This window comes from Papilio xuthus, unplaced genomic scaffold, assembly GCF_000836235.2.
Source record: "Papilio xuthus unplaced genomic scaffold, Pxut_1.1 DF827680.1, whole genome shotgun sequence".
In the NCBI taxonomy this organism is placed as follows: domain Eukaryota; kingdom Metazoa; phylum Arthropoda; class Insecta; order Lepidoptera; family Papilionidae; genus Papilio; species Papilio xuthus.
The window spans coordinates 1,441,867-1,452,920 of NW_013530969.1; the positions used below are offsets into that span (position 1 = coordinate 1,441,867).

At 29.7% G+C, this 11,054-nt stretch overlaps 3 protein-coding genes across 4 annotated transcripts in view; 1 reads left to right on the plus strand and 2 right to left on the minus strand.

Moving 5' to 3' along the window:
- Sulf1 (Extracellular sulfatase Sulf1) overlaps positions 1-3,598 on the plus strand; it is a 68,029-nt gene extending 64,431 nt beyond the window's left edge. The window contains exons 12-17 of one of the 2 annotated variants that reach the window (XM_013311494.1): positions 27-1,465; positions 1,543-1,657; positions 1,820-2,039; positions 2,204-2,335; positions 2,630-2,705; positions 2,882-3,598. In XM_013311494.1, the coding sequence (XP_013166948.1) occupies positions 27-1,465; positions 1,543-1,657; positions 1,820-2,039; positions 2,204-2,335; positions 2,630-2,705; positions 2,882-2,966 (2,067 nt within the window). In that variant the 3' untranslated portion in view covers positions 2,967-3,598. The remainder of the gene's footprint in view (positions 1-26; positions 1,466-1,542; positions 1,658-1,819; positions 2,040-2,203; positions 2,336-2,629; positions 2,706-2,881) is intronic. The other variant, XM_013311495.1, reaches the window with a different exon arrangement.
- A 402-nt stretch (positions 3,599-4,000) lies between these two features.
- Positions 4,001-5,054, minus strand: LOC106117272 (UPF0544 protein C5orf45). The gene is made up of 2 exons (XM_013311496.1): positions 4,910-5,054; positions 4,001-4,749 (listed from the first exon to the last, which is right to left on the minus strand). Exons 1-2 carry the CDS (start codon positions 4,958-4,960, stop codon positions 4,051-4,053), a joined length of 750 nt encoding a protein of 249 aa, XP_013166950.1. The 5' UTR covers positions 4,961-5,054; the 3' UTR covers positions 4,001-4,050.
- A 686-nt stretch (positions 5,055-5,740) lies between these two features.
- Positions 5,741-8,319, minus strand: LOC106117189 (uncharacterized). Its single transcript, XM_013311352.1, has 3 exons — positions 7,739-8,319; positions 7,404-7,637; positions 5,741-6,981 (listed from the first exon to the last, which is right to left on the minus strand). The coding sequence occupies exons 1-3, from the start codon at positions 8,061-8,063 to the stop codon at positions 6,824-6,826; spliced, it is 717 nt and encodes a 238-aa protein (XP_013166806.1). The 5' UTR covers positions 8,064-8,319; the 3' UTR covers positions 5,741-6,823.
- Between the last annotated feature and the right edge of the window lie 2,735 nt (positions 8,320-11,054).

The following is an 11,054-nucleotide window of genomic DNA, read 5'->3' on the forward strand; positions in this document are numbered from 1 at the left end:
TATGTTGTATTTTATCTATGTTCCAGTCCGAAATAAATACTCCTCAACCGAAAATGAGTACGAAAAAATGCGCATGTTTTACTCCAAGTGGCCTCGTTTATACTAGACTCGAAACAGATGGAACAATCTTACGGCGACCGACTGACAATCAAAAAGAAAATGCAACCCGCAATCGTAGATCAATTAACAATGATGTCTTTGAACCAAACACTGTTGAAAGTATTTTGGAGGAAAATCCCAGTATTGGACATTTGCGTTTCCTAAATGAGCCATTTAATGAGGTAGAAAATAAAAGCATTAAGGAAAAAGTAGAAGAACTGATTAAGCAAACAGAGGCCTATATTGAAGCTTATGAACGTACCAAAGAAAATGTAGATCATAAGAGAATAAAACGAAGAGCTCAACATTTAAATCATAATAAGCATAAACAAAAGAACGATGTCTTAGAGCCCAATGAATCATCTTTAGAATGTAAAATAGAAAAAGACGGAACTGTGAATTGCTCACAAATAATATATAACGACTTAAAAGCTTGGCATACGAACAGGCTTAGCCTTGAAGATCAAATACGACAACTGCGGACAAAGCTTGAGGACTTGAAAGAAATAAAAAGACATTTAAAAACAAGCAAACCAATGATTGACTTGCAAACAGTTGTTACACCCTATGCTAATCAAAATCATTTACGTAGTAGAAACACTACGCATGAAACAGCATCTAAAGATCAACTAAGAAAAACAAAACTCCATAGAATGAAATATAAACATAGAAATAACACACTAGACAAAAAAATTAAGCAATCTAATGATTATATAGTGTCAACTATTAATGCTGTAACCAAAGAAAATGTATTCGGTTCTCATAAGAATGAACCAACCACTACGGAAGCGACTACCTTACGATATGAATTAAATATGTCAGATGATGGAACCGAAGCTAATAATACAGAATTACCGAAACCACAGATCACAACAATAATCATAGAGAATAATTACTATGACCAAAATAGAGTAGACGAGCAAACAACGTTACATAGTGTACCTACAATATTAGATGATGTAACTACAACTGAGTATTTTAAACCAATATTTACTTCTACGACTAAACAAAAAATAGATGAATATGTTATAGATATAAATTCACCTATTCATACTTCAGATGCACATATATATGACACTGTTGAAAAAATTTCAACAACACCGAAATTCACGAATCTCTTTAGTTACGACAGTATATCGACTATTCCGTCGTCCACAAACAAACCTACAGTAAGGTATGAAACAACAGCGTCTCCGAGTTTAGGACCGACAAGATTCGATGCTTCCGAATACGAGCAAAGGAATCCTAACCAAGCTGGAGCTGATTTGGGCGTTTTTAGCAAACCAACGGACATATTCCAAAGAAGACTCCACCCCTTGTTTATTGAAAACGAAGATAAACATGTTTGTTACTGTGAAGAAAATCGGTATGTTTCTGTAAATATTATATAATCTGTATGTAAATATTTAGAGAAATATCTAATTTATGTAAAATATTATTTAGGAAACCAAGAGGTCCGGGACACGCTTATCTGGAAGCAGCTCAAAAAGCAAGAGAGGAACGAAGGAAGTTAAAAGAACAAAGATTGCGTAAGAAACTAAGGAAAGCTAAGAAGAAGGTAAATTAATGACTAACCTAAAACCAAAAAAAACTTTTTCAATAACATTCCCTTTTCACATTATTTTGGCCTTTAAAAATACTATAGCATTTATCGCTGAAGAAATTCAAAATTGTATTGTTTAATGTAATTCTTTTATGGATGTTGAACTTTTACTTGTAGGCGGAACTTGAGAGGCTCTGTGAATCGGAGCGCATGAATTGCTTCAGACACGACAATGATCATTGGCGAACCGCACCGCTTTGGACCTCGGGACCGTTCTGTTTCTGCATGAGCTCTTCAAACAATACATATAACTGCGTGAGAACTATTAACGCCACCCACAATCTTCTCTACTGCGAATTTGTTACCGGACTTGTAACTTATTACAATTTACGTATTGGTAAGATTACTTTATTTTATGTCAAAAAATGGTTAAATTTCTTAATGCCACCATTTATGACGATTATAAATTCTTGGCCGATAATACGAGTTCGAAAGTTACAAACTTTGGACACTAGATGGCTTTGAACCTTTTTAATGAGTGTTTATTTTTCCACCATCCAGATCCTTTCGAGACTCAGAATAGAGTGAAATATCTGACACAATCTGAAAAGGATTACTTCCACAATCAATTGCAGCAGCTTCTCACTTGTCGGGGACCTTCTTGTAGAAGATTTTCCCACTCAAACCCTTTAGGTAATCATTTTAACCCTTATTGTGGCAAGATTTTTTTTTTGAAGAAAAGTAAAAAATACGCTAAAGCAAAAATAAGTGTAATAAAACTAAGTTAAAGATTATTTTATAGTGATCGTATATTTTTATAGAGGTATGGTATACTATACAAAATGAACACATTATTTTTTGAAAGTGACTAACGGCGAAAATTTGTTATGACATTTTTAATCCTATCATGAAAAAAACAACTATAAATGTATAAGTGCAGATGAACGTATATTTTTTTATATTTAATTGAAATGTTATTGATTTTAGGAAGCAGCGAAGAAATAAACAGACGATTGGATGATCAACAACTGTATAGAGGTGAACCTCTAGGATATAACGAAAGGTAAAATCGAACGTTGATTTGAAATTCTGGCGGTATATTCTAAAAAAAATATTAACTTGTTGAAATACATGATTGTAGACTGTCGGCAAATTAAATCTTCTAGATAAATTCGAGAGCATTTTGTTTATTACTTAATTATGGTTTAAATGATTTATTTTTCACAAAATTAATGTTAGCAGGGCCTGGCGATGGAGTGGGTATGGTCGTCGATATGCGAGAGCGAGAGAGCTGCATCGTCGTCGCCATATGATGATGTTCTAGTCTGTTTATAGTGAATTTGTGATTGACACATTGATTTTACATTATTTAAGGGTTACGAACCCCGTAGCAGGTATCGTAATTTGATTATTAATGATATATTATCGTATTTAATGTGAAAACATCAAAATGTTTTTAAAATACGACAAATATTTAGTAGAGGTTATAATAACTTTACATCGAATCTTGTAGGGCTTCCTGTTCTAATCGTTTTTCAACTCTTTCAACGTTCTTATTGACTATTCCATAGAAGATTAGCCTCTTAACGTTTATAGTTACTTACTCTCCCGTGCCTAACTGTATTGTGTTGAAAGTAGATACTGTTATTAAATGGGTACTATTTAGAGGCCTATAATATTAGATTTATATAAATTTAAGAAGTTAAATCACTGCCTGAAGTATTATCTAAATGCTTAAGTAATATGGAACTGTACAAACCACAAAGATTTGCTAAATGTTTATCATAATATACATGATATAATACTTTGTAAGTTTCCGACTTATTATATTTTTATTTAAACGGAAATGTATTAAAGTTTTAATGCAAATGTGGTAATCAAAGAAGAAATGTATTCAAATATTGTAATGAAAATATCTGTCTGTATCTTTGTCTATTAGAAATAAAGAAGTGATATTACACTGTTGCCATTGTGATAATTACCCGAGTTTTATTAATGTTAAGGAAAATATTAAATAGTGGATTTATACAAAAGGTAAGACACATGGATCAGGTAAAACTGTAGGAATTCATTTTAAGGAAACAATTAAACAAAAGAACCACAGGGACAGGAAAGTGTATCACAGGTAGGCAAAAAAATAATGTACAGCATTTTGTTTCGCTTGGGCTCTTTTCTTCCCCTACATTTTATTAATATTGCATTTCCTTCTTACCAATTACTTTTACTAAGATTGTTTTGCAAATTTCATCCTTATTCGCTACTTTACATGACTAGAAATCTTTGAAAATGGTATAAATGAATTTAAAATCTGTATTTTTCTATTAAATGAATAAAAAAAGTTTCTTAGGTATTTTCTTTTTTATATTTTTTAATATTCTTACCGTTTGATTGATCGTTGATTATTACAACTAAATATTAAGTACATCATCAAGATCAGTATCATCACATAATTGAAAAAGTTTTCTTGTATCTGTTAAAGTATTGTTCTGAGCTGGACATACATTTTCTTCAAAATCATTTTCATCAATAAACTGTGTCCATTTTGAATCTATTTGGACTTTATTCTTTTCCAAACTAGATACTTCTTTATGGTGATTACTTAATTCAATTATAGCTGACATATTTGATTTATTGTCTACAGTATATTTTATAGGTTTCATCGGTGTTATATCTTCAGTTTCATATTTGTAAGGAGCTTTAAAACTTTTTGTTACATTTTCTTTATATGTAGGAATAACTTTTTTCCTCTTAACAGATTTATTTTGTTTACTGGGAATTTCTAAACAAACTTCATTATTATCTAGATACATGGGTTCATTTACCTGATGTTCTTCCTCTTGTTCTGTATATGTAGACCATTTACTTTTAGTTTTTAATTCATTTTGAACTAAATTACTATGAACATTTTCCTCTTCGGAATTTGAACAATCATCATCTGAATTTAGACTGTTTAATTTTTCATCTTCTATTTCTCCCCTCAAACCATTTAATTTCTGAACATGAAGTCTACATTCTTTACCATTACCAATCCCATAGTGTCGTTTAATTGATTGCTTCTCACCACACATTTTGCATTGCCATTTATTTGACTTCTTTGTTTGGTGTATCTGAAACATTGAGTCGACTAAGAAAATACACTTTTTATCACCTATTTATTATTAGGACTTACTAGCCACAAATTAAGGTATTAAAATAGAGGAAACTCGTCGTAGATAATTAAACAACAGCAATTATGTTAAAAAGTTACATTATGGATTGTGAACTCACTTGAAAAACTAAACATTTATAACATCTTAATACTTGAAATAGTTGTGGCATCTTCAACTCTAGTATTTATCGTAAGTTTTTCTTAATTTCATTACAATTTAATAAGTATGTGACGATAAATTAATTAATAATTTAAAAATACTGATTATTGTTTGACAAATGACATTGACAACTACTTGATTACTTGAATTTGACAATGATACTAGTGTTGTACAAATGATTTTTTAACTTCGAAATGAAGGACAATCTCAGTTCGTCTATGATTTTCTTTTACATGTAGAAACATACGTTAATTTAGATTTTCAGATAAATTTCAAACGTGGCTTAGAGAATTTGAAATGAGTGATGATTGGAAAAAGAACATGGTAAATAGTTATCTTTTTATTTGTTGCCAGCGTCTCTTGATACATAGATAAAAATTACACATATAATAATTAATACGCAGAACAATTAACTATTAAAATTAAATAATATTTCTGATTATTGTAAATGGGCGTTCTTACATTTTTATAAACATACATACAAATAATAATAAAATGTATAACACAAATATACCTAAATTAAATTACATATTCAACAATATTAAATATGTAATACCAGTCTCACAATTCATTCTTATATCTATGTAGATTTTCGTAGGACAGAATAATTTTGATCAGCCGTTTACGATCAATATTTTTTTTTACCATTAAACTTACACGGAACTAAAAAAATATTTTTGTTCTTTATGATGTTTTTATTTTTTTTCTCTTTTAGCAAATGTTATTTCTGTATTAATATAATATCACCAATACGTAAAAGTTTGTTTTGAATATTATAGGACCAAAATAATATAATTCTAATTTGTTTGTCATAGATTTAAAATTTTGCGCGTTCATGTTTATTTATTCTTTTATAAAATAACTATTGATTATAATGGATTCAAAATACCGCAAATCCATAAAAATACATACACTTTCTCGCATTCGCACTAATCAATTAGATATTATATATTTTTTTTCAACGACAGTAACTGTTAGAGAAAATTAGCAGTGACCGTATGATATTGCAGATAAAAAGGAGTAAAATGTTCTTGTTTTAAGACGACTAAAACAAAATATATATGATTTCGTTTTAAAACTAAGTTAAAAATATAAAAGTAAAAAAAAAACATAAAACTACACTACCACGATTCTATCATGACACGTCATTGGCACACAGATTTAATGAATTATGGAAGGGCTTAAAGTACATTTTAAAAATTATGTTTAGAACTAAAAATATTTCTTATTAACCAACAAGAAACAAATTGTGTTATAGACTAGAGTTAAAAGTTTATATTGCGCTTAAAAGACAATAGATACTTACAAATAACAAAAAAAAAAGTATTTAGTCATTGTGATTTACACTACAGCACTATCTGCTGGAAAAATCAATCTGTCTGAAATAGTTGTTTTTGTGTACTTAAGTATAACACTTAGCTCAAAACATTTAATTAAATAGTGTCTGGAGCTTGGTAAAATTTTGTTTTCACCACATTATAGCAAAATTTAACTAATGTATAATTGAAATATAAAAATAAATAAATAAAACAATAACATCTTAAAGGAACGTAAGCGTAAAATATCATCAAAATTTTTCACCAATATAACGGAACGACACTTTTAAAAAAGTATTGAGAACGTCAAATATCGCTAATTAACAGTAATGTATAAATAACTATTTACAATTTCTTATGCACATAATATGTAGATTATACAATAAAAATGTTTTATTTGGCACCTTATTTCACTGAAATGGCACGTAAATATACAAAAAAGATTTGGCACGAACGATGAGCATTACCGGCCTTGTTAGGCCAAAAAGATTTTGTGTAGACAATTCAGAGGAACTTTTAAGTTTACGTTATATCATTGACATGTCGCCTTGTGGATGTTACGTGTGCATGACGGTGGTGCGTCGTGAGTAACCACGCCGCGTTGGCCCTCCGGAGCCCTGCGCCTCGCATTCCCTCCGCACACGGTCTATAATATCGGCGACAAGTTTTTCCTCACGTGTACGTCGCTCTTCCCAATCTGCTTGATTCTCCTGATCTGGAATATGTGAGATTTATCATAAAACAAAAACAAAATAACTTCTATAAAGTCTTAAAATTTCAATATATTTCATTATAATAAACTAATTTTACAATTACTGGTTCGCATCACTACGTTGCTTTGACAGCTATCAGTGTCGAAGCTGTCAATTGTAAAACGAGTACACTCCAGATTATAATAACATTTATCATCTACGTCATTTCTTAAGCACTCTTCTCTTTGGAAACAGATATTTTTGTACAGGTATTTCGGGAACCAAAACTCAGGTTAGTTGTTTACAGACACATCTTAAACCCATGTTTTTCTATACAATCATACTGAAAAGCTATTAGTTTCGCCGTTGGTTCGATCCAGGACTTTCTTAACTTGGACTTAACACATATTAAGTAAAGTATTTGATAGTAAAAAAAGTTAAGTACCTTTAGTATTCCTATAATGTCGTTTTGTCTCTAATGTCCTTGTCGCTTGTTTAACTATGGACTGATAATTGGGCACACTCGTCTTTGGTATAGCCAGCTCTGGATCCGTATCGTCTCGCATCTCCGTTTGCGTTTGTGCTTGTTTCGCGAGTGCTTCTGCTTGTGAGTTAGTCAAAACCGGACTTGAATCAGCTAGAACTTCACTATGTCTGCTGGCTAGGTGACCGATGTAGCCTGAAATAACAAGGTATATTTACGATACTCATTTTTGCTGTTATCTAAGCTCAGGTTAATGAAAATAGCAATGTTCGGTGTACAAACAAAACGCTACAAACCTTTCCTACTCTTGAAGAATACAAGACACTGTTCACACTGAAACAGCGGCGCCGGATTCAGCGGTGGCATAGCATGTGCTTTGTATTTATGCCTGTACCAATGCGTCCTACTTTGTAAGATTTCCCCACACAACTTGCATAATACACTCCCATCATTCCTTGTCATATATTCCAGAAGATCCGTTCTCACTTTAGAACTGTTGCCATATTCTTGGTCTTTGTTTTCATTGTCTATTTTAGCTGCCTCCATTTGGTTATAGGTATTTTCATTATATTGCATACAAGTAGCATCTTGTGATTCGTTCGTTTGAGCTTCGTTTAACATTAGATCGTGTTGTTCGGAGTACTGGGGGGTAGGGTCAGTTTGTGTGTAATTGGAAAGTACCTCCAAAGTAATGACCGGGACGCTATTACCTTCTCCGTCATCTTCATATGTGTAGTGATATACTGCAATTCAAAATCATTTTTATGATTTAAGGCATTTGAAACACGGAACTATAGTTTTACCATTTCTTATTACGGTCGACTTGAAGTTGTCAACAGCTCATATTTACTTCGATTAGATTTTATTATTATATGAAAAATGCAACACATCTAATTTTAAAGCTATTTTTTTTACGCACAATGTATATATAAATTTTTGCAATAAAACAGCATATAATGTGGTTAGGTAAACAATTTCAAAATTGAAATTAAAACAAAATTACTGCACATTTATATCTCTCCACGATGTGATTGTGGTGTTTCATATCTTGTTGTCAAATTCGATATCGAAATATTTTTTTTAAATTTAAATAAAGAAGTTATAACTATCTACACATTGTTGAAATAATTAACTCTATATTTTTCATTGACCAGGGTTGTCCGACCAAACTCTGCTATGATTCCTGATCATATAATTATTAATTAAAATAAATTGAGGAGAAAAACTTCTTTCCTTCAGGTGAAAAAACTTTAAATAAACAAAAATTATAGTCTTTAATTTTTTTTATTTTATAAGAATTATTATTTGCAGTGTACACGTTTCTTTATTAATATTTAATACGCTGGTAAAGTTCGTTCCCTTATATATCTACTTTTTTTTTGTTACAATAAAAATAATCTTTTGCGTAGTTTAGTTTACATCAAATGTTAAAGCTTTTTTTTTACTTTTTGCTACGAACAAAAGATTACAAGAGTTATGAACCATTAAAAAGTGCTAGTTATTAATCTGTTAATAATTATTACTTATTCGACGAGCTTATAATTTCTGAAAAATTAAAAAAAAGTTCAATAGATGTGTACTATAAAAAAAAAAGAAAATTGAAACATTGAAAGAAATAAAAGATATTACTATATTTAAATTTTTTCTTTATACATAATTTTATATTGATAATATTTTATTACATCGAAGATAAACTTTTGTAAAGGTAAGTTTTAAATTGAAAAAAAAATATAAGGGAAAATGAAAAGCTACTTAAAAAATTAACAAAATAAAGAAGATTAAAAAAAACTAAACCTGGGTTTCCATTTCCGATGCAATTAGGTAAAAACCGTATCCTCTTAGATTTAACAAAAAGAATGACATTACGTTTTTATATTGGTTTCGGCTATGGAAACCCACGGTAAAACTAAACGTGAAGCTTTATACTCAGCTTACACTATCCCAGTACAGCGATATAACCCAGCACTGGATTACATTTAGGAAAATGTAAACCGACAGTCATGAACTGTGTTGGTTTACAATTTTCCACTTAGTCTAGCGCTGGATTCGATATATTGGCTGGAATAATGTAAAATGTGAATTACAGCACATAAATATCATTTGATCTGTTTTTACTTTTAGTTATCTATTATATTTATTATAGAATATAGAAAAATAAACAACAGTTAAATAAAACATTGCACATACTTGCTTAATTGTGAAGGATTATTGAATTCAATCTGTTTTATTATATGTTTAAAATAGAAAATATACATCAAAAATAATATGTACTATAGTTTGTAACATATTTTATAAAATTTATATCAATTATGTCAAAACAAAGCGATGCTTATTGACCGATAAACTATTTTTTTTTTCTCATTAGTTATTTAGTCTCAATTTAAAAGAGAAGGCAAATAATTAAACTCGTTAATGTCAGTAAAATACTTTTAAAATATTAAAAAATAAACTGAAAAACTTAAATATTAAAAGATATGTTTTTTAAAGTCTAAAAAAAAATATGTTCTAAATGTGTGAATCTATCAATTTAGTTAGAGCCGAAAAAAAACGATGTTTATAATCTATAATACTCATGTGAATTCTTTCAAATATATAAAACCTATAATTTTAAATAAGCTGCCTTGCAGCGTGTGGTTAGAAAGGAAAAGAAATAATTATAATGATTTAACAATGAACATATGAAACGCTAACTTAGTTAGCACTAATATCACAAAATAAAATACTACAAAAAAAAGGAGAAAATAAACACAATTCACAGCTGTATCTCATCGTTAGAATGCAGATAAAAAATAGTGAAAATTAAAATAAGTTGAATTAAAAAAAAGAAATGAGAAATTATGAACGTATCTCCGTGTACCAAAGAGGTTTATTTACGAAATGTAAATTTGTGCGACAGACTGGCGCCGTATATCTAAATAAATCACACTGCAATTGTTAATACCTTAATGGTTATATTAAATCTAAAAATAATTCAAGTATTACACCCTTACGCTATTTACAAAACTCAACCCTATAGAAACTTAACGAAGACCTTATTTGTGCGTTCAAACTTCAAACACGTAAATTAATTCGAATTATATAACCAATTATATTTTTAAGTAGTTATTACAATCTACAATTATATTTCAACACTAAAAAATAAATTGCTCGCCAATTAAATTTTTCCAAAACTTCAAACTTACTCCTTAATGGAGATTTGTTAAACTCGAACTTAAAACTAACACGGAGTTTAGTTAACATTAACTAACTAACAAACATATCCCTTATCAATGGAAGAACTGCTGATTGTCGTTTCTCTGTCCTAGCTCGCGCTAGAACATTGTTAAAACTATAACTATATTATGTAGATTTATTTGTTGGAAACATTCATTAATACGAACAAATGTGCTATGGCACTATTATATTTTACGTAACCATTCAGATATATCTAACGAATAACATCTTTTTATATATAAAGAATATATAGGTACATATATTAACAGACTCACTAATAAATCGTATATTTAAAAATCTAAGTTAAAGTCTTTAATTAGAACAGACGGTTAAAATTTAACATATTATAACTATACTTATAGATTATACGTGTGCAAGCGAAATTTTCGCAGCACAATT

Bases quoted from the DNA above. Each gene is read 5' to 3' on its own strand.
- LOC106117272 (XM_013311496.1), bottom strand. From the start codon at position 4,960: ATGCCACAACTATTTCAAGTATTAAGATGTTATAAATGTTTAGTTTTT. The intron at 4,750-4,909 runs GTGAGTTCACAA...TCAATGTTTCAG, and splicing joins ATAAATGTTTAGTTTTTCAA to ATACACCAAACAAAGAAGTC.
- LOC106117189 (XM_013311352.1), bottom strand. From the start codon at position 8,063: ATGTTAAACGAAGCTCAAACGAACGAATCACAAGATGCTACTTGTATG. The intron at 7,638-7,738 runs GTTTGTAGCGTT...TTGTTATTTCAG, and splicing joins ATTCTTCAAGAGTAGGAAAG to GCTACATCGGTCACCTAGCC. The intron at 6,982-7,403 runs GTACTTAACTTT...CACATATTCCAG, and splicing joins ACATTATAGGAATACTAAAG to ATCAGGAGAATCAAGCAGAT.